The sequence below is a fragment of the Oncorhynchus clarkii genome, chromosome 27, assembly GCF_045791955.1.
Source record: "Oncorhynchus clarkii lewisi isolate Uvic-CL-2024 chromosome 27, UVic_Ocla_1.0, whole genome shotgun sequence".
NCBI classification, from domain to species: Eukaryota; Metazoa; Chordata; class Actinopteri; order Salmoniformes; family Salmonidae; genus Oncorhynchus; species Oncorhynchus clarkii.
In genome coordinates, this window is record NC_092173.1 from 40,667,437 (window position 1) to 40,688,385 (window position 20,949).

At 44.1% G+C, this 20,949-nt stretch overlaps 1 protein-coding gene across 9 annotated transcripts in view; it reads right to left on the reverse strand.

Moving 5' to 3' along the window:
- Positions 1–341: 341 nt before the first annotated feature.
- LOC139385588 (muscleblind-like protein 1) overlaps positions 342–20,949 on the reverse strand; it is a 150,688-nt gene continuing 130,080 nt past the window's right edge. For 2 of the 9 annotated variants that reach the window (XM_071130780.1, XM_071130775.1), the window contains 7 exons: positions 19,698–19,937; positions 16,797–16,850; positions 11,108–11,222; positions 6,141–6,185; positions 2,881–2,972; positions 2,411–2,484; positions 342–1,916 (listed from right to left, as the gene is read on the reverse strand). In XM_071130780.1, the coding sequence (XP_070986881.1) occupies positions 2,428–2,484; positions 2,881–2,972; positions 6,141–6,185; positions 11,108–11,222; positions 16,797–16,850; positions 19,698–19,937 (603 nt within the window). In that variant the 3' untranslated portion in view covers positions 342–1,916; positions 2,411–2,427. Of the gene's footprint in view, positions 1,917–2,410; positions 2,485–2,880; positions 2,973–6,140; positions 6,186–11,107; positions 11,256–16,796; positions 16,851–19,697; positions 19,938–20,949 lie in introns of all 9 variants that reach the window. The other 7 variants (XM_071130782.1, XM_071130776.1, XM_071130783.1 and 4 more) reach the window with 5 other exon arrangements.

A 20,949-nucleotide genomic window follows, 5' to 3' on the forward strand; every position in this document is an offset into this window, starting at 1 on the left:
CAGGTCCTAACAGAACCAACTAGAGTCTATAGACTTTATTCCCAGAGAGGACCAGATCCTAACAGAACCAACTAGAGTCTATAGACTTTATACTCAGAGACAAAGAGGACCAGGTCCTAACAGAACCAACTAGAGTCTATAGCCTTTATACCCAGAGACAGAGAGAATCAGGTCCTAACAGAACCAACTAGAGTCTATAGACTTTATACCCAGAGACAGAGAGGACCAGGTCCTAACAGAACCAACTAGAGTCTATAGATTTTATTCCCAGAGACAGAGGAGACCAAGTCCTAACAGAACCAACTAGAGTCTATAGCCTTTATACCCAGAGACAGAGAGAATCAGGTCCTAACAGAACCAACTAGAGTCTATAGACTTTATACCCAGAGACAGAGAGGACCAGGTCCTAACAGAACCAACTAGAGTCTATAGACTTTATACCCAGAGAGGACTGGGTCCTAACAGAACCAACTAGAGTCTATAGACTTTATACCCAGAGACAGAGAGGACCAGGTCCTAACAGAACCAACTAGAGTCTATAGCCTTTATACCCAGAGACAGAGAGAACCAGGTCCTAACAGAACCAACTAGAGTCTATAGACTTTATACCCAGAGACAGAGAGGACCAGGTCCTAACAGAACCAACTAGAGTCTATAGACTTTATACCCAGAGACAGAGAGGACCAGGTCCTAACAGAACCAACTAGAGTCTATAGACTTTATACCCAGAGACAGAGAGGACCAGGTCCTAACAGAACCAACTAGTCATTATACTTTATACCCAGAGAGGACTGGGTCTTAACAGAACCAATACCCCTTCTCTGTCTGACTCACACCGTGGAATCTAAGGTCAAGGCAAATGAAAAGAAAACCAACAGAAGACCAGAGGTAACCCAAACAACCTAAGGTGGGTAACTGCGTACCCAAGAGGCAAAGACCATGAATGGTTCATCTGTTAATGACATCAAACTGTAGACAAACATTCACGGAACAAGGACACTAGAGACATCAGAGACTTTGAAGGCGTTCCCCAGGATAACACTGTAACACGGCTATAATGACCTCATAACACTCAATGTTTTTGGGATATATACGTACATAGTCTATGGCACTTTAAGTGGAGCTTGCAACATATCTAGTAAAGCTGGGATGGGTTTTAAAACACAAAGGTGTACTAAACCCACAACATTCAGCTGTCCTTATGGCACCAAGCCCACTAACCCATTTCAACCGAGTTGGTCTTGTAAAGAACCAAATCATCTACAAACAAGCCGTACACAAATCTTTCAGTCTAATATGGCAATTAGTTACAATTCCTCGTCATTTCCACTTCTTGTTTAAAATACAAGGTGCAACTTTGTTATGTGTAAACCATGAAAAAATAATATAAATTAAAGAAAATCAAACTGAAAATAACATAAAAGAGAGTCTTGGTCTGCTGACATACCAAACTAGTGGGCGTGACTATCTCCTCGTGTTGACATTCAAAGTGTGTCCGGTGTTTTAATGGATGACGCCTCCACAGATATAAAGGCTGTAATGTTCTGTAGATGACACAGTTCCTCTCTGTGTAGGTGGTGCTGTTGTCCGTTATGGTGTGTGCAGAATACACATGTTCACCACCTTATGACAAACCAGATCTCTTTGAGTAGCATGCATGTCAGAACCACTACAGTTTACAGGTGGTTGGAGTCTCCTGGTGTTCTGGATGTTACAGGCATAGAAATAGAATCTATTCTAAAGATTCTAGTTCTGTGGTTACAGGCATAGAAATAGAATCTATTCTAAAGATTCTAGTTCTGTGGTTACAGGCATAGAAATAGAATCTATTCTAAAGATTCTAGTTCTGTTGTTACAGGCATGAAGGGTGAACTGTTGTCTGGGACGGATGGAACACCAGCACACTCCAGTTTCCTCTGCAGGAGAAAACAATAGAACAGAATAGAAAATAAAATAATCAATTAGAGAAGAATAGAAGAACAAATCAAAAGAGATTGCATAGACATAATGACATACAGATGTAGGATCTAAATGTGACCACCTGCACAGCAGAAAATGCAAACGTGTAGTATGTTCAAGTTTAAAAAAAGGCTTCTAAAATGTGCAATTTCAAAAAAATGTATCAACCCCCTTACAATTTTTTTTTATCAACCCCCTTACAAAAAAAATGTATCAACCCCCTTACAATTTTTTTTTATCAACCCCCTTACAATTTTTTTTTTATCAACCCCCTTACAATTTTTTTTTTATCAACCCCCTTACAAAAAAATGTATCAACCCCCTTACAAAAAAAATGTCATTAATTATAATCCACACAATAATAAAAATGTTCTGTTGCTGCGAGAACATTTTTCTGCCGTGAGAAAGGGGTCAAGTTAAGACCCTACATTGGTATGAAAATGAGTCTTACTGTTCTGGTAGAGACTTCTACATCTGAGTCACATACTTGTGACTCGTAAGATGATCTGTAGATATTATTGGAATCTGGGGAAGAACACGAGAGAAGACAGAAAACAACCCTTACTGTAAATGTCGCTTTTACAACACAACTCTCAATGGGCTATTTTCGTTTTTCTTGCATCACTTACAGACGGTGCCAAATTCACTATCAATCATATTTTAAACGAACGCAAAACAATATGCGTTACGAATAAAACAACACTGAGTGTTCTAAGTGTGTTTAGAAGTTAGTAATCCGTTACCTTGGCATCCATCCTCCTCTTCTGATGACCATTCATTGCAATTCAATAGAGTGGTCATAAGTACCAACAAGATGGAGGATACAGCCTATGGCACAGTACTCTCAAAACATCACCCGGAAGTGACGTACTTCCATCACAAGAAGTGGACAGAGAGAGAGGAAGCGGAAGAGGGGCAAACCTGATTGGCTGTTGCGGTTGCAAAGGGAACACTTGTGGCAGAGGAGTTGGCTGCAGACACAGTGGCGGGCGTAGCACCGTGCATCATGGGTACTTTAGGGAGAGAAAGATCACACAGACAAATGAACTAGAGCAGGCCGAGGTGTTGTTCTATTATAAAGGTTACTGGGTAAGTATTTATTTACAGCTCTTCCTCTAACCACTTATAGACCTATCGTGTTGATGTTGTCCATTAGAAAACCATTTGTTTGTGAATTTTCCTACTATCTATAAATAGGATCTAGTGCCATTGATACAATATTCTAAGCTGACCTTTAGATAAGGTGTTAGCTGACAGGGTAACTGAGGTTTGGGATGAGGGTCAGGACAATGAGTAGATCAGAGTGGGTTATTACAGCCACAAGCTACAGTGCCTTCAGAAAGTATTCATACCCCTTCACTTGTTTTGTTGTGTTACAGCCTGAATTTAAAATGAATTCAATTGAGAATTTGTGTCACTGATCTACACACCCTATACCCTATAATGTAAAAGTGGAATTTAGCCTGTAGTTATTTATAGAAATGAATAAAAAAAATTAAACGCTCAAATGTCTTGAGTCAATAAGTATTCAACCCCTTTGTTATGGCAATCCTAAATACATTCAGGAATTAAAATGTGCTTAACAAATACATTTTTGATTTGAATTGAACCTTTATTTATCCAGGCAAGTCAGTTAATAACTAATTCTGATTTACAATGATGGCCTACTCCGGCCAAACCCCGACGATGCTGGGCTAATTGTGCGCTGCCCTATGGGACTCCCAATCACAGCCGGATGTGATACAGCCGGGATTCAAATCAGGTCCTATAGTGATGCCTCGCTAGCACTGAGATGCGGTGCCTTAGACCGCTGCACCACTCGGGAGCATTATAAGTTGCATGGATTCGTTCCGTGTTCAATAATAGTGGTTAACATCATTTTTTAATAGCTACTCCGTCTCTGTACCCCACACACACAATTATCTGTAAGGTCCCTCAGTTGAGCAGTGAACTTCATGTACAGATTCAACCACAATAACCAGGGAGGTTTTTCAATTCCTCGCAAAGTAGCGCACCGATTGGTTGATGTATACAAATAAAAAAAAGCAGATGCAGAATATCGCTTTGAGAATGGTTAAGTTATTAGTTAGACTTTGGTGTCCTTCCTAACTCAGTTGCCGGAGAGGAAGGAAATTGCTCAGAGATTTCACCATGAGACCAATGGTGACTTTAAAACAGTTACGGAGTTTAATGATTGTGATAAGAGGAATCAACAACATTGTAGTTACTCCACAATACTAACCTAAATGACAGAGTGAAAAGAAGGAATCCTGTACAGAATAAAACTATTCCAAAACTTGCATCCCGTTGGCAACAAGGCACTTAAATACTGCAACAAATGTGTCTAGGAAAATAACTTTTTGTCCTGAATACAAAGCGTTATGTTTGGGGGAAATCCAACACAACATGGGGTATGAATACATTCTGAAGGCACTGTATGTGGCACATCATATGACAGACAAACATCAGCAACGTGACATCATGCATAGCGAGAGCGGTGACATTCAATAGGGGTGACACACAGGGAAACAGGGGAAACAACGGTAACACTTTTACTTGACACTCACATTGTCATAACCATGTCATAATGTGTCATAACAGCTGACATAACATGACATAACCTGTCATAATAGGGTCATAACACCGTCATGTTCCATATATTCATACCTGTTGTGACATATATATAATTATTTTATGGTTGGTTGTGACAGCGACATAAGAGTCATTTATTCAAATTATTATTTTCCCTGCCAAAAAAAGTCTCCTTTCCTTTGAAAGTTAGTTTCATTAAGTCCTTTGTTGTTGTTGTTGTTTTAATGAATTCTGTACAGTTATTTTTTTTAAATGCGATAATTTGTAGAAAATACACTGAAGCATTCTGACCATCCTGTGTCACTTTACTTGGACTAAGAAAATACACTCTATAAAGCATTCTGACCATCCTGTGTCACTTTACTTGGACTGAGAAAATACACTTCATGAAGCATTATGACCATCATGTGTCACTTTACTTGGACTAAGAAAATACACTTTATGAAGCATAATGACCATCCTGTGTCACTTTACTTGGACTGAGAAAATACACTTTATGAAGCATTATGACCATCCTGTGTCACTTTACTTGGACTAAGAAAATACACTTTATGAAGCATAATGACCATCATGTGTCACTTTACTTGGACTAAGAAAATACACTTTATGAAGCATAATGACCATCCTGTGTCACTTTACTTGGACTAAGAAAATACACTCTATGAAGCATAATGACCATCCTGTGTCACTTTACTTGGACTGAGAAAATACACTTTATGAAGCATAATGACCATCCTGTGTCACTTTACTTGGACTGAGAAAATACACTTTATGAAGCATAATGACCATCCTGTGTCACTTTACTTGGACTGAGAAAATACACTTTATGAAGCATTATGACCATCCTGTGTCACTTTACTTGGACTAAGAAAATACACTTTATGAAGCATAATGACCATCCTGTGTCACTTTACTTGGACTGAGAAAATACACTTTATGAAGCATTATGACCATCCTGTGTCACTTTACTTGGACTAAGAAAATACACTTCATGACACTGTCAAGAAGCATTATGACATCATAATCATATAAGCCAGATAGTCCTATCACGTACATGCCCTTATATCAGTCATCAGTCACAAAGAAAGTGTCTTGTCCTGCTCCTGAAATCTGCTCCTGCATTCATCCCAGTCATCAGCAACAGAGCTTTGGGGTAGGTACATGTCTGACATCAACGTGTGCACAATTACAATGATAATTGAATAAAGTCAATATCAGAAAATGTTATATAACATAAACATACTGTTGACACGTAGGCTACGGTGTAATGGAATGTTTGGCCTTGTGTGGTAGGTTTTGTGTGTTTTTACACACTTATGTAGGTGTCAAAACTAGCCATAAAATAACACAATAAATGTCACAACAGGTTATGACCATACTATAACAGGTTATGAAAAGTTATGTCAGCTGTTATGACATATTAGGACATGGTTATGACCGTGTCATAACATGTTATGATGCTGGGGGTCAACATGTACTTCAAAATGTTTCATACTTCATTCATATTTCGATAACAATACACATCTTATAACTAACCGAACCACCAGCACCACCATCATCACCAATAATAAAGTAATACTACAACTAACCCTGTCTGCAACCCACAGTCTGTCCCAATCCAGTCCAGTCCCACTCTGTCAGGGTATGAAATACAAAATTAAATGCTCTGTATTTTTTCTCTCCAAGCTGTGAATCTAAATGTTAATTAGATGTCATTCTATTACAAATCATTTCCCGGTTAAAAATTCCTCTGAATTAACATTTTTAAACACAAATAATGCAACAAAATACAATTTCTAACTATGAAAATAATTTTTCTCCCTGACAGACAAGGATTGTCTCGACGGTCAAGAATCCCTGCTGTATATTTATTGACAGCAGTTGAAAGAGTGCTTCAAGACTTTGTGCCACATCTCACCAAAACAACGTCCCTGTCTCTTTTCCATCATCAGGCAACACCTGGCCAAGTGACAACTAAATCCTTCGTAATGTACTGCTTCCTTCGTACCGTATTGCTTCCTTCGTACCGTATTGCTTCCTTCGTACCGTATTGATTCCTTCGTACCGTATTGCTTCCTTCGTACCGTATTGCTTCCTTCGTACCGTATTGCTTCCTTCGTACCGTATTGATTCCTTCGTACCGTATTGCTTCCTTCGTACCGTATTGCTTCCTTCGTACCGTATTGCTTCCTTCGTACCGTATTGCTTCCTTCGTACCGTATTGCTTCCTTCGTACCGTATTGCTTCCTTCGTACCGTATTGCTTCCTTCGTACTGTATTGCTTCCTTCATACTGTATTGCTTCCTTCGTACCGTATTGCTTCCTTCGTACCGTATTGCTTCCTTCGTACTGTATTGCTTCCTTCATACTGTATTGCTTCCTTCATACTGTATTGCTTCCTTCATACTGTATTGCTTCCTTCGTACTGTATTGCTTCCTTCATACTGTATTGCTTCCTTCATACTGTATTGCTTCCTTCATACTGTATTGCTTCCTTCGTACTGTATTGCTTCCTTCATACTGTATTGTCTTCATTGCGGACACAAGACAGGGAAGATAATATAACAATATTTGTATTAACGTGTTTCGTTTTTCATGGTTTTATTATCTTATGAAAGCTGCACTGCAATGGTAAGGGTAGTCAACAACACATCTGCCATGCTGATCATCAACACAGGGGCCCCTCAGGGGTACGTGCTTCGTCCCCTCCTGTACTCCTCGTTCACCCACGACTGTGTGGCCCTGCATGACTCTAACACCATCACCAACCTATAGGGAGAAGGTCAGAGACCTGGCAGTGTGGTGCCAGGACAACAACCTCTCCCTCAACATGAGCAAGACAAAGGAGATGACCGTGGACCACAGAAAAAGGAGGGCTGAACATGCTGCCATTCACATCGACGGGGCTATAGTGGAGCGGGTCGAGAGTTTCAAGTTCCTTGATGTTCACATCACCAACAAACTATCATGGTCCAAACACGCTTACAGAGGGTAATGCATACGGCCCAGCTTGCTCCAATCCAGGACCAATATACTAGGCGGTGTCAGAGGAAGGCCCCAAATATTGTCGAAGACTCCAGTCACTCTAGTCTATTCCCCCCCCCATTTGATTTTACACTGCTGCTACTTGCTGTTATGTATCCATGCATAGTCACTTTACTCCTGCCTACATGTACAAATTAACTCGACTAACCACATTGACTCAGTACTGGTACCCCCTGTATATAGCCTCAAAATTGTTATTTTATGGTTTTACTTCTGATTTATTTGTATTAATTGCTTAAGTTTATTTAGTAAATATTTTCTTATCTCTATTTTCTTAAAACAGCATTGTTTGTTAATTAATAAGGGCTTGTAAGTAAGTATTTGTATGTGTAAATAAAACCTATCTATCTATCTATCATTTATCTATCTCTTTATGAAGGGAAGGAGACGAGGATATGAAGCTACTTTGGACTTCTGAGAGGCCCCCTTGGTCTCAGAGTGGAAAATGGCCGCCCTGATGGCATGAGATGGAATGTGAGGGACTGAAATGGCTGAAGGGTAATCAGGAAGGAAAGCTGGCACCTACCAACACTTGTTGCAGGTGTCATGCACAAAATCGAGCCTGCCCATCATGCATTGCAACAGGAAGTGGATTGGAAAAGGAGATGGAGAGAAGAAATCAACACAACCCATTACAAGACAGTGTCCACAGAGGTAGGGAGTGTTGTTATGGTTACAGAGTATACAGTACATTAAAACGCATCACACAGGTGATACATCAACTACCACACAGTGAAGAAAGACTTATTTAACTTGCATCTTTAAAAAAATATATATATATTTCACCTTTATTTAACTAGGCAAGCCAGTTAAGAACACATTCTTATTTACAATGATGGCCCTACCCCGGCCAAACCCGGACGACGCTGGACCAATTGTGCGCCGCACTACGGGCGGAGTGACACATCTTGCACTGAGATACAGTGTCTTAGACCGCTGCACCACTCTGGAGCCCCTCTACTGGCATTAATCATTCATGAATGATAATCATTACTGTTAACAATGGTCACTCTTTACAGATAGAATCATGGTCGGTACTAAATGCACACAAACACACAGAGAGCTAGACCGTAAAGCACACAGACAGATGTCGTGTGTTTGATGTGTGTTTCAGTAGCTATGATAATGTTGCTTATAAACACTATTGACCTACGTTTTAGCACCAGGCATCCAGGGGAAAAGTACGTCTTAAAAAGGGAAAAAGGTGAATGACTAGTCACATCAGCCAATAACTTTCTCCAAGATCAATGACATGCCTGGAAACTGTCTCTCTTGTAATACTCCTCCCATGTAAAGGTTGGCCTAGAGGGGTTATGGGCGAGCTTCATCCATTTCTCTCAGTGTGGACTTGGACCACTGTGGCTTGACAGCAGGGATGGACTGAGAACAGAAATCGACCTGGTTATTTCTAAAACACTGGGCCCCTACACCATCCCACTTTTAACCAGCAGTAACACTCACTGGACCCAATCCATGCCGGCTATTTTAACATACCAGGACTGTGAGAGGACTGTGAGACAGAGTTTAAGATGACTTTGCTGTCATCTTAGGGTGGTGCCAGTGTTGTCAGACTGGTGTAAGTGGATCGGACCAGGTGTCAATGTTCTGGTGTATGTTTGTCTCACCAGGGTGGTGTCCGTGTTCTGGTGTATGTGGGTCGGGTCAGGGTGGTGCCAGTTTTCTGGTGTATGTGGGTCGGACCAGGGTGGTGCCAGTGTTCTGGTGTATGTGGGTCGGACCAGGGTGGTGTCCGTGTTCTGGTGTATGTGGGTCGGGTCAGGGTGGTGCCAGTTTTCTGGTGTATGTGGGTCGGACCAGGGTGGTGTCAGTGTTCTGGTGTATGTGGGTCGGACCAGGGTGGTGTCAGTGTTCTGGTGTATGTGGGTCGGACCAGGGTGGTGTCAGTGTTCTGGTGTATGTGGGTCGGACCAGGGTGGTGTCCGTGTTCTGGTGTATGTGGGTCGGGTCAGGGTGGTGTCAATGTTCTGGTGTATGTTTGTCTCACCAGGGTGGTGTCCGTGTTCTGGTGTATGTGGGTCGGGTCAGGGTGGTGCCAGTTTTCTGGTGTATGTGGGTCGGACCAGGGTGGTGCCAGTGTTCTGGTGTATATGGATCGGACCAGAGTGGTGTCAGTGTTCTGGTGTATGTGGGTCGGACCAGGGTGGTGTCAGTGTTCTGGTGTATGTGGGTCGGACCAGGGTGGTGCCAGTGTTCTGGTGTATGTGGGTCGGGCAAGGGTGGTGTCAGTGTTCTGGTGTATGTGGGTCGGGTCAGGGTGGTGCCAGTTTTCTGGTGTATATGGATCGGACCAGGGTGGTGTCAGTGTTCTGGTGTATGTGGGTCGGACCAGGGTGGTGTCCGTGTTCTGGTGTATGTGGGTCGGGTCAGGGTGGTGCCAGTTTTCTGGTGTATGTGGGTCGGACCAGGGTGGTGCTAGTGTTCTGGTGTATATGGATCGGACCAGGGTGGTGTCAGTGTTCTGGTGTATGTGGGTCGGACCAGGGTGGTGTCAGTGTTCTGGTGTATGTGGGTCGGGTCAGGGTGGTGCCAGTTTTCTGGTGTATGTGGGTCGGACCAGGGTGGTGCCAGTGTTCTGGTGTATATGGATTGGACCAGGGTGGTGTCAGTGTTCTGGTGTATGTGGGTCGGACCAGGGTGGTGTCAGTGTTCTGGTGTATGTGGGTCGGGCCAGGGTGGTGCCAGTGTTCTGGTGTATGTGGGTCGGGCCAGGGTGGTGTCAGTGTTCTGGTGTATGTGGGTCAGACCAGGGTGGTGCCAGTGTTCTGGTGTATATGGATCGGACCAGGGTGGTGTCAGTGTTCTGGTGTATGTGGGTCGGGCCAGGGTGGTGTCAGTGTTCTGGTGTATGTGGGTCAGACCAGGGTGGTGCCAGTGTTCTGGTTTATATGGGTCGGACCAGGGTGGTGTCAGTGTTCTGGTGTATGTGGGTCAGACCAGGATGGTGCCAGTGTTCTGGTGTATGTGGGTCGGACCAGGGTGGTGCCAGTGTTCTGATTTATATGGGTCGGACCAGGGTGGTGTCAGTGTTCTGGTGTATATGTGTGTTTGTTTGTGTTAGTGTTTCACCAGGGACACTGCAACATGAAAGTCCAATCAGAACCAGTCAAAAGTTTGGACACACCTACTCATTCAATGTTTTTTTTTAAATGTGTACTATTTTAACATTGTAGAATAATAGTAAAAACATCACAGCTATGAAAAAAAAACACATATGGAAACATGTAGAAACCAAAAAAGTGCTAAACAAATCAAAATATATTTTAGATTTTAGATTCTTCAAAGTAGCCACTATTTGTCTTGATGACAGCTTTGCACTCTCTTGGCATTTATGGGTAAGGAGCCTGAAACCAAAGGTTTTATGGGTAAGGAGCCTGAAACCAAAGGTTTTATGGGTAAGGATTTGTGTTTGTGAATGGAGGTCAGCCGTATCAGACTTGACTTCAGGGGTCGCGGCGAGATGAGAGGTGAAAGGTGAGAAGTCAAGGCCTACCTGATGGGATAAACTGCTGCTGAAACTGCATGTTGGCCAGGGCCTGTTGGTACTGGAACATGTTGGCGGCGTTGAACATGGCATTGGCACCGTTGGCTTTTTCAAGTGTGGGTCTCTTTGGTAATGGAGATAAAACAGGTGAGAGCCCCTGATAGAGGGACCCGATGGAGTGGACAACACAAGACAAAAGGATGGGAGGAGCAGGGGGGGGGGGGGGGGGGGGGGGGGGGGGTGGACAACACAAAACAAAAGGATAGAAGGAGCAGGGGGGTGGGGGGGGGGGGGGGGGGGGGGTGGACAACACAAAACAAAAGGATAGAAGGAGCAGGGGGGTGGGGGGGGGGGGGGGGGGGGTGGACAACACAAAACAAAAGGATAGAAGGAGCAGGGGGGGGGGGGGGGGGGGGGGGGTGGAGTGGACAACACAAAACAAAATGATAGAAGGAGCAGGGGGGTGGGGGGGGGGGGGGGGGGGGGTGGACAACACAAAACAAAAGGATAGAAGGAGCAGGGGGGGGGGGCGGGGGGGGGGGGGTGGAGTGGACAACACAAAACAAAATGATAGAAGGAGCAGGGGGGTGGGGGGGGGGGGGGTTGGTGGAGTGGACAACACAAAACAAAAGGATAGAAGGAGCAGGGGGGTGGGGGGGGGGGGGGGGGGGTGGAGTGGACAACACAAAACAAAATGATAGAAGGAGCAGGGGGGGGGTGGGGGGGGGGGGGGGGGGGGGGGGATGGAGTGGACAACACAAAACAAAAGGATAGAAGGAGCAGGGGGGTTGGGGGGGGGGGGGGGGGGGGTGGAGTGGACAACACAAAACAAAAGGATAGAAGGAGCAGGGGGGTGGGGGGGGGGGGGGGGGGGGGGGGGGGGGGGTGGAGTGGACAACACAAAACAAAAGGATAGAAGGAGCAGGGGGGTGGGGGGGGGGGGGGGGGGGGGGGGTGGAGTGGACAACACAAAACAAAAGGATAGAAGGAGCAGGGGGGTGGGGGGGGGGGGGGGGGGGATGAAAAAATGGTGGTTGTGGAATCAAAGACAGGGAGAATACATCATTTCATTAGAATAGAAAGGCATCTCCATGAAGCAATCATTTTGAACCAAAAATCAGCAAGTCATTCTAAAACAAGCAGTGTTCTATGTAACACTAGTCCTTCTAAAACAAGCAGTGTTCTATGTAACACTAGTCCTTCTAAAACAAGCAGTGTTCTATGTAACACTAGTCCTTCTAAAACAAGCAGTGTTCTATGTAACACTAGTCCTTCTAAAACAAGCAGTGTTCTATGTAACACTAGTCCTTCTAAAACAAGCAGTGTTCTATGTAACACTAGTCCTTCTAAAACAAGCAGTGTTCTATGTAACACTAGTCCTTCTAAAACAAGCAGTGTTCTATGTAACACTAGTCCTTCTAAAACAAGCAGTGTTCTATGTAACACTAGTCCTTCTAAAACAAGCAGTGTTCTATGTAACACTAGTCCTTCTAAAACAAGCAGTGTTCTATGTAACACAAGTCCTTCAAAAAAAGCAGTGTTCTATGTAACACTAGTCCTTCTAAAACAAGCAGTGTTCTATGTAACACAAGTCCTTCTAAAACAAGCAGTGTTCTATGTAACACTAGTCCTTCTAAAACAAGCAGTGTTCTATGTAACACTAGTCCTTCTAAAGCAAGCAGTGTTGTATGTAACACTAGTCCTAAAGTGGTGCTGGTCCTCTACTCCTACTAAAGCAAGACAGTGGTCTGTTCCTCTACTCCTACTAAAACAAGACAGTGGTCTGGTCCTCTACTCCTACTAAAGCAAGACAGTGGTGCTGGTCCTCTACTCCTACTAAAGTTAGACAGAGGTGCTGGTCCTCTACTCCTACTAAAGCAAGACAGTGGTCTGGTCCTCTACTCCTACTAAAGCAAGACAGTGGTCTGGTCCTCTACTCCTACTAAAACAAGACAGTGGTCTGGTCCTCTACTCCTACTAAAGCAAGACAGTGGTCTGGTCCTCTACTCCTACTAAAGCAAGACAGTGGTCTGGTCCTCTACTCCTACTAAAGCAAGACAGTGGTCTGGTCCTCTACTCCTACTAAAGCAAGACAGTGGTCTGTTCCTCTACTCCTACTAAATCAAGACAGTGGTGCTGGTCCTCTACTCCTACTAAAGCAAGACAGTGGTCTGTTCCTCTACTCCTACTAAAGCAAGACAGTGGTCTGGTCCTCTACTCCTACAAAAGCAAGATAGTGGTGCTGGTCCTCTACTCCTACTAAAGTAAGACAGTGGTGCTGGTCCTCTACTCCTACTAAAACAAGACAGTGGTCTGTTCCTCTACTCCTACTAAAGCAAGACAGTGGTCTGTTCCTCTACTCCTACTAAAGCAAGACAGTGGTGCTGGTCCTCTACTCTTACTAAAGCAAGACAGAGGTGCTGGTCCTCTACTCCTACTAAAGCAAGACAGTGGTCTGGTCCTCTACTCCTACAAAAGCAAGATAGTGGTGCTGGTCCTCTACTCCTACTAAAGTAAGACAGTGGTCTGGTCCTCTACTCCTACTAAAGCAAGACAGTGGTCTGGTCCTCTACTCCTACTAAAGCAAGACAGTGGTCTGTTCCTCTACTCCTACTAAAACAAGACAGTGGTTTGGTCCTCTACTCTTACTAAAACAAGACAGTGGTCTGGTCCTCTACTCCTACTAAAGCAAGACAGTGGTCTGGTCCTCTACTCCTACTGAAGCAAGACAGTGGTGCTGGTCCTCTACTCCTACTAAAGCAAGACAGTGGTCTGTTCCTCTACTCCTACTAAAGCAAGACAGTGGTGCTGGTCCTCTACTCCTACTAAAGCAAGACAGTGGTCTGGTCGTCTACTCCTACTAAAGCAAGACAGTGGTGCTGGTCCTCTACTCCTACTAAAGCAAGACAGTGGTCTGGTCCTCTACTCCTACAAAAGCAAGATAGTGGTGCTGGTCCTCTACTCCTACTAAAGTAAGACAGTGGTGCTGGTCCTCTACTCCTACTAAAGCAAGACAGTGGTCTGGTCCTCTACTCCTACTAAAGCAAGACAGTGGTCTGGTCCTCTACTCCTACTAAAACAAGACAGTGGTCTGTTCCTCTACTCCTACTAAAGCAAGTCAGTAGTCTGGTCCTCTACTCCTACTAAAGCAAGATAGTGGTGCTGGTCCTCTACTCCTACTAAAACAAGACAGTGGTCTGGTCCTCTACTCCTACTAAAGCAAGACAGTGGTTCTGGTCCTCTACTCCTACTAAAGCAAGACAGTGGTCTGGTCCTCTACTCCTACTAAAACAAGACAGTGGTCTGGTCCTCTACTCCTACTAAAGCAAGACAGTGGTCTGGTCCTCTACTCCTACTAAAGCAAGACAGTGGTCTGTTCCTCTACTCCTACTAAAGCAAGATAGTGGTGCTGGTCCTCTACTCCTACTAAAGTAAGACAGTGGTCTGGTCCTCTACTCCTACTAAAGCAAGACAGTGGTCTGGTCCTCTACCCCTACTAAAGCAAGACAGTGGTCTGTTCCTCTACTCCTACTAAAGCAAGACAGTGGTGCTGGTCCTCTACTCCTACTAAAGCAAGACAGTGGTCTGTTCCTCTACTCCTACTAAAGCAAGACAGTGGTGCTGGTCCTCTACTCCTACTAAAGCAAGACAGTGGTCTGGTCCTCTACTCCTACAAAAGCAAGATAGTGGTGCTGGTCCTCTACTCCTACTAAAGTAAGACAGTGGTGCTGGTCCTCTACTCCTACTAAAGCAAGACAGTGGTCTGGTCCTCTACTCCTACTAAAGCAAGACAGTGGTCTGTTCCTCTACTCCTACTAAAACAAGACAGTGGTCTGTTCCTCTACTCCTACTAAAACAAGACAGTGGTCTGGTCCTCTACTCCTACTAAAGCAAGACAGTGGTCTGTTCCTCTACTCCTACTAAAACAAGACAGTGGTCTGTTCCTCTACTCCTACTAAAACAAGACAGTGGTCTGGTCCTCTACTCCTACTAAAGCAAGACAGTGGTCTGGTCCTCTACTCCTACTAAAGCAAGACAGTGGTCTGTTCCTCTACTCCTACTAAAGCAAGACAGTGGTCTGGTCCTCTACTCCTACTAAAGCAAGACAGTGGTCTGGTCCTCTACTCCTACTAAAACAAGACAGTGGTCTGGTCCTCTACTCCTACTAAAGCAAGACAGTGGTCTGGTCCTCTACTCCTACTAAAGCAAGACAGTGGTCTGTTCCTCTACTCCTACTAAAACAAGACAGTGGTCTGGTCCTCTACTCCTACTAAAGCAAGACAGTGGTCTGGTCCTCTACTCCTACTAAAGCAAGACAGTGGTCTGTTCCTCTACTCCTACTAAAGCAAGACAGTGGTCTGTTCCTCTACTCCTACTAAAACAAGACAGTGGTCTGGTCCTCTACTCCTACTAAAGCAAGATAGTGGTGCTGGTCTTGGAATTGTGATAACAATAGAAGTATTTACCAACATACAAACAATTTACACAGAAATAATGTGTGAATAATGCAAAAAATCACAGTGGTGTAAAAGTACTGAAGTAAAAATACTTTAAAGTACTACTTAAGTAGTATTTTGAGGTTTCCGTACTTTGCTATTCCTATTTTTTACAACTTTTACTTCACAACATTCCTGACGAAAATAACATACTTTTTAATCCAGTGATTTTTCCCTGACATCCAAAAGTACTCGTTACATTTTAAAAGGAATACGGTACAATTCACCCACTTATTTAAGATAATATCCCTGGACATCCCTACTCCCTCTGATCTGGCAGACTCACTAAACACAAATGCTTCATTTGTAAATGATGTCTGAGTGTTGGATTGTGGTCCTGGCTATCCGTCAATACAAAAAAGAAGAGAACTCGTGCCGTCTGGTTTGCTTAATGTAAGGAATTTGAAATGATTTACACTTTTACCTTTACTTTTGATACGTATATTTAAAATCAAATACTTTTAGACTTTTACTCAAGTAGTATTTAAATGAATGACTTTCACCTTTACTTAAGTATTAAGGTATCTTTACTTTTACACAAGTATGACAATTGGGTACTTTAACCACCACTGAAAATAAACTAGCAATTATAACACATAATTGCTAACATATTAGGAGCTCTACAAAACAATGATAGTAATTATTGTACTAGTGATCATGGTTGACAACAGAAATTATGTTAACAGAGAAAAGCTTCCCTTTTAGAAGCCCACCCATCCACCAGAAATCCACATGCAGAACTGGCAATAATAAGAAAATATATCATAAAAATGGCAGAATATTTATATTTGAATACTACTGAATAGACACTAATCGTGCTTTTAACTACTGCATTCACTAAATGAACTCCAGATAGACGTTCAAGTCGTGTTATGGATGAATAGACTATCAGGCATGAACTGACTGTCGACAGTATTCTAATACGAATACTAAGGCCCTGTGCAGCTTTTGTAATTTCCGCCTCTTTCCCTTGTTGACGTAGAGATGGAATGGAAAGGGATACTGAGGTGAATTAACTGGGTACCATTTTATCCTGAATCAATTCATCACCCCACCAAGGAAACGTTTAGTTAACAGTATTGCCACAATCAATTCATCACCCCATCAATGAAATGGTTAGTTAACAGTAACTGAGATGTATTTAGTCTGAATCTAGCATAACAGAGCTGCATGCCAAGCTAGAAGGTGGAAGGTCATAGTACCAGGTCAAAGGTTGCGTCGAGGGGTCGCTTCAGTGATTGGACAGCCGTCTGAGTCTTAATTAGCAGGCAGCGAGCGCGTGATGGCAACGGGCCAATGGGATTCAAGCGCATTAACATAAACCAGCAAGCAGAGGAGCATCATGGGGGCAGCAGTGTAGTTTGGGTTGGTGAGAAAGAAAAAAACAACAAAACAAAAAAACAAACAAAAAACAAATCATTGGAGTGCAATATACAACAAACAACAGGTGGCCTTGACATCATTAATGGCTGTAGGGTTGTTACTGTAAACACTATGGACTTGACATCATTAATGGCTGCAGGGTTGTTACTGTAAACACTATGGACTTGACATCATTAATGGCTGCAGGGTTGTTACTGTAAACACTATGGACTTGACATCATTAATGGCTGTAGGGTTGTTACTGTAAACACTATGGACTTGACATCATTAATGGCTGTAGGGTTGTTACTGTAAACACTAATGTCTTGACATCATTAATGGCTGTAGGGTTGTTACTGTAAACACTATGGACTTGACATCATTAATGGCTGCAGGGTTGTTACTGTAAACACTATGGACTTGACATCATTAATGGCTGCAGGGTTGTTACTGTAAACACTATGGACTTGACATCATTAATGGCTGTAGGGTTGTTACTGTAAACTCTATGGACTTGACATCATTAATGGCTGTAGGGTTGTTACTGTAAACACTAATGTCTTGACATCATTAATGGCTGTAGGGTTGTTACTGTAAACACTATGGACTTGACATCATTAATGGTTGCAGGGTTGTTACTGTAAACACTATGGACTTGACATCATTAATGGCTGTAGGGTTGTTACTGTAAACACTATGGTCTTGACATCATTAATGGCTGTAGGGTTGTTACTGTAAACACTATGGTCTTGACATCATTAATGTCTGTAGGGTTGTTACTGTAAACACTATGGTCTTGACATCATTAACGGCTGTAGGGTTGTTACTGCAAACACTATGGACTTGACATCATTAATGGCTGTAGGGTTGTTACTGTAAACACTATGGACTTGACATCATTAATGGCTGTAGGGTTGTTACTGTAAACACTATGGACTTGACATCATTAATGGCTGTAGGGTTGTTACTGTAAACACTATGGACTTGACATCATTAATGGCTGTAGGGTTGTTACTGTAAACACTATGGTCTTGACATCATTAACGGCTGTAGGGTTGTTACTGCAAACACTAATGTCTTGACATTATTATATTTCTGTAGGGTTGTTACTGTAAACATTATGGACTTGACATCATTAACGGCGGTAGGGTTGTTACTGTAAACACTATGGATTTGACATCATTAATGGCTGTAGGGTTGTTACTGTAAACACTAATGTCTTGACATCATTAATGGCTGTAGGGTTGTTACTGTAAACACTATGGTCTTGACATCATTAATGGCTGTAGGGTTGTTACTGTAAACACTATGGACTTGACATCATTAATGTCGGTAGGGTTGTTACTGTAAACACTCTGGTCTTGACATCATTAATAGTTGTAGGGTTGTTACTGTAAACACTATGGTCTTGACATCATTAATGTCTGTAGGGTTGTTACTGTAAACACTATGGTCTTGACATCATGAATGTCTGTAGGGTTGTTACTGTAAACACTATGGTCTTGACATCATTAATGTCTGTAGGGTTGTTACTGTAAACACTATGGACTTGACATCATGAATGTCTGTAGGGTTGTTACTGTAAACACTATGGTCTTGACATCATTAATGTCTGTAGGGTTGTTACTGTAAACACTATGGTCTTGACATCATTAATGTCTATAGGGTTGTTACTGTAAACACTATGGTCTTGACATCATGAATGTCTGTAGGGTTGTTACTGTAAACACTATGATCTTGACATCAATTACTGACACACAGGAATGTTGCTTTGCTTGCTATTCGCGATCACTGGATTGAGCTAAACACTGTTTCTGCATTCATCATTACACGCGTTCTGGTTCCAACAAACTACAGAACTCTTTAAAGTGAATCCAGGACGACTTGGGATTTTTAAAAACGTCAAAACGTTTCTATTGGTTAGACATACCAATGCTTTTTAATTGATATTCAAGTAGTCCTACTGTAGCTATAATAGGAGACCGTTTTGCTACAGCGGCTCTAAGAAGCCTAACAATATATTCAGTTATAGCAGCAGTTATAACACGTGTTACACAGCATCGTAACAGTTGAATGAGCAAACTAAAAAGGGGGTAGGGAAGGGAAGGGGCATTAAGTCATCCCTGTAACGTTGGACATTAACGCTAGCTAGCTGCTGAAATAAGTTTACGTTACCTTTAGTGTCTGCGTCTGCTGGGGTAGTCGAGATGGTGTGAGGGGATGAGAGAGGAAAGGGGGAGGATCAGGGGGCGGGGGGAAGGGGTTTTCAGACATGGGTTGGGTTTGATAGGGGTGGCTGGGGGGGTGGGGCGGGTGGGAGGGGTTTTCAGACATGGGTGGGGTTTGATAGGGGGGGGGGGGGGGGGGGGGGGGGGGGGGGGGGGGGGGGGGTTTCAGACATGGGTGGGGTTTGATAGGGGGGGGGGGGGGGGGTTTTCAGACATGGGTTGGGTTTGATAGGGGGGGGGGGGGAGGGGTTTTCATACATGGGTGGGGTTTGATAGGGGTGGCTGGGGGGGTGGTGGGGTGGGGGCGGGGGGAGGGGTTTTCATACATGGGTGGGGTTTGATAGGGGTGGGGGGGTGGGGTGGGGGGGGGGGGGGGGTGGGGGTGGGGGGGTGGGGGGGTGGGGGTGGGGGGGTGGGGGGGGGGGGGTGGGGGGAGGGGTTTTCAGACATGGGTGGGGTTTGATAGGGGTGGGGGGGGGGGGGGGGGGGTGTGTGTTACAGAGGGATACCTACCATGGCTACTGCGGCAGCAGCCTGGTTGACCTGGTGTTGGCCAGCCTTTATCTTGGCCTGCAGGTGGGCTGGAGGGTGGAAGTATTTACACTTCTCCCTGGAGCAGCGACCCTTTATGTAGTCCATACACACGGTCACGGTGTTGTCGTTGGTGTCTATCATGGTGCTGTCTGAGGGGTGGGCGAAGCGACAGTCACTCTCCCCCCGCGTACAGTTACCTCTCTGGTACTCCCGACACACCTGGGGAGAGGAGGGAGGGGTGGATACAGACAGACAGACAGACAGACAGACAGACAGACAGACAGACAGACAGACAGGCAGACAGACAGACAGACAGACAGACAGACAAAGACACACAAAGACACACAAAGACAGACAGACAGACAGACAGACAGACAGACAGACAGACAGAAGAAAGAGAAAGCATAATTAATACCTGCTGTTCATAACGTTACATCACAGAACAGGTTGTTACCAAACCATCATCATGGAAACACATGGAAAGACATGGGAACACATGGAAACACAAAGAGAGGAGACGAGACCGGAAAGGAGTATAAATACAGTCGTTTTTTTATTTATTTTGTATTCAGATGAGACAAAAATAAATAAATCATTAAGATTCATACACACACAAACATAGTATAATCAACAGGAGGCAGGTAGCCTAATGGTTAGAGGAGGCAGGTAGCCTAGTGGTTAGAGGAGGCAGGTAGCCTAGTGGTTAGAGGAGGCAGGTAGCCTCGTGGTTTGAGGAGGCAGGTAGCCTAGTGGTTAGAGGAGGCAGGTAGTCTAGTGGTTAGAGGCAGGTAGCCTAGTGGTTAGAGGCAGGTAGCCTAGTGGTTAGAGGAGGCAGGTAGCCTAGTGGTTAGAGGAGGCAGGTAGCCTAGTGGTTAGAGGAGGCAGGTAGCCTAGTGGTTAGAGGAGGCAGGTAGCCTAGTGGTTAGAGGCAGGTAGCCTAGTGGTTAGAGGAGGCAGGTAGCCTAGTGGTTAGAGGAGGCAGGTAGCCTAGTGGTTAGAGGAGGCAGGTAGCCTAATGGTTAGAGGAGGCAGGTAGCCTAGTGGTTAGAGGAGGCAGGTAGCCTAATGGTTAGAGGAGGCAGGTAGCCTAGTGGTTAGAGGAGGCAGGTAGCCTAGTGGTTAGAGGAGGCAGGTAGCCTAATGGTTAGAGGAGGCAGGTAGCCTAATGGTTAGAGGAGGCAGGTAGCCTAGTGGTTAGAGGAGGCAGGTAGCCTAGTGGTTAGAGGAGGCA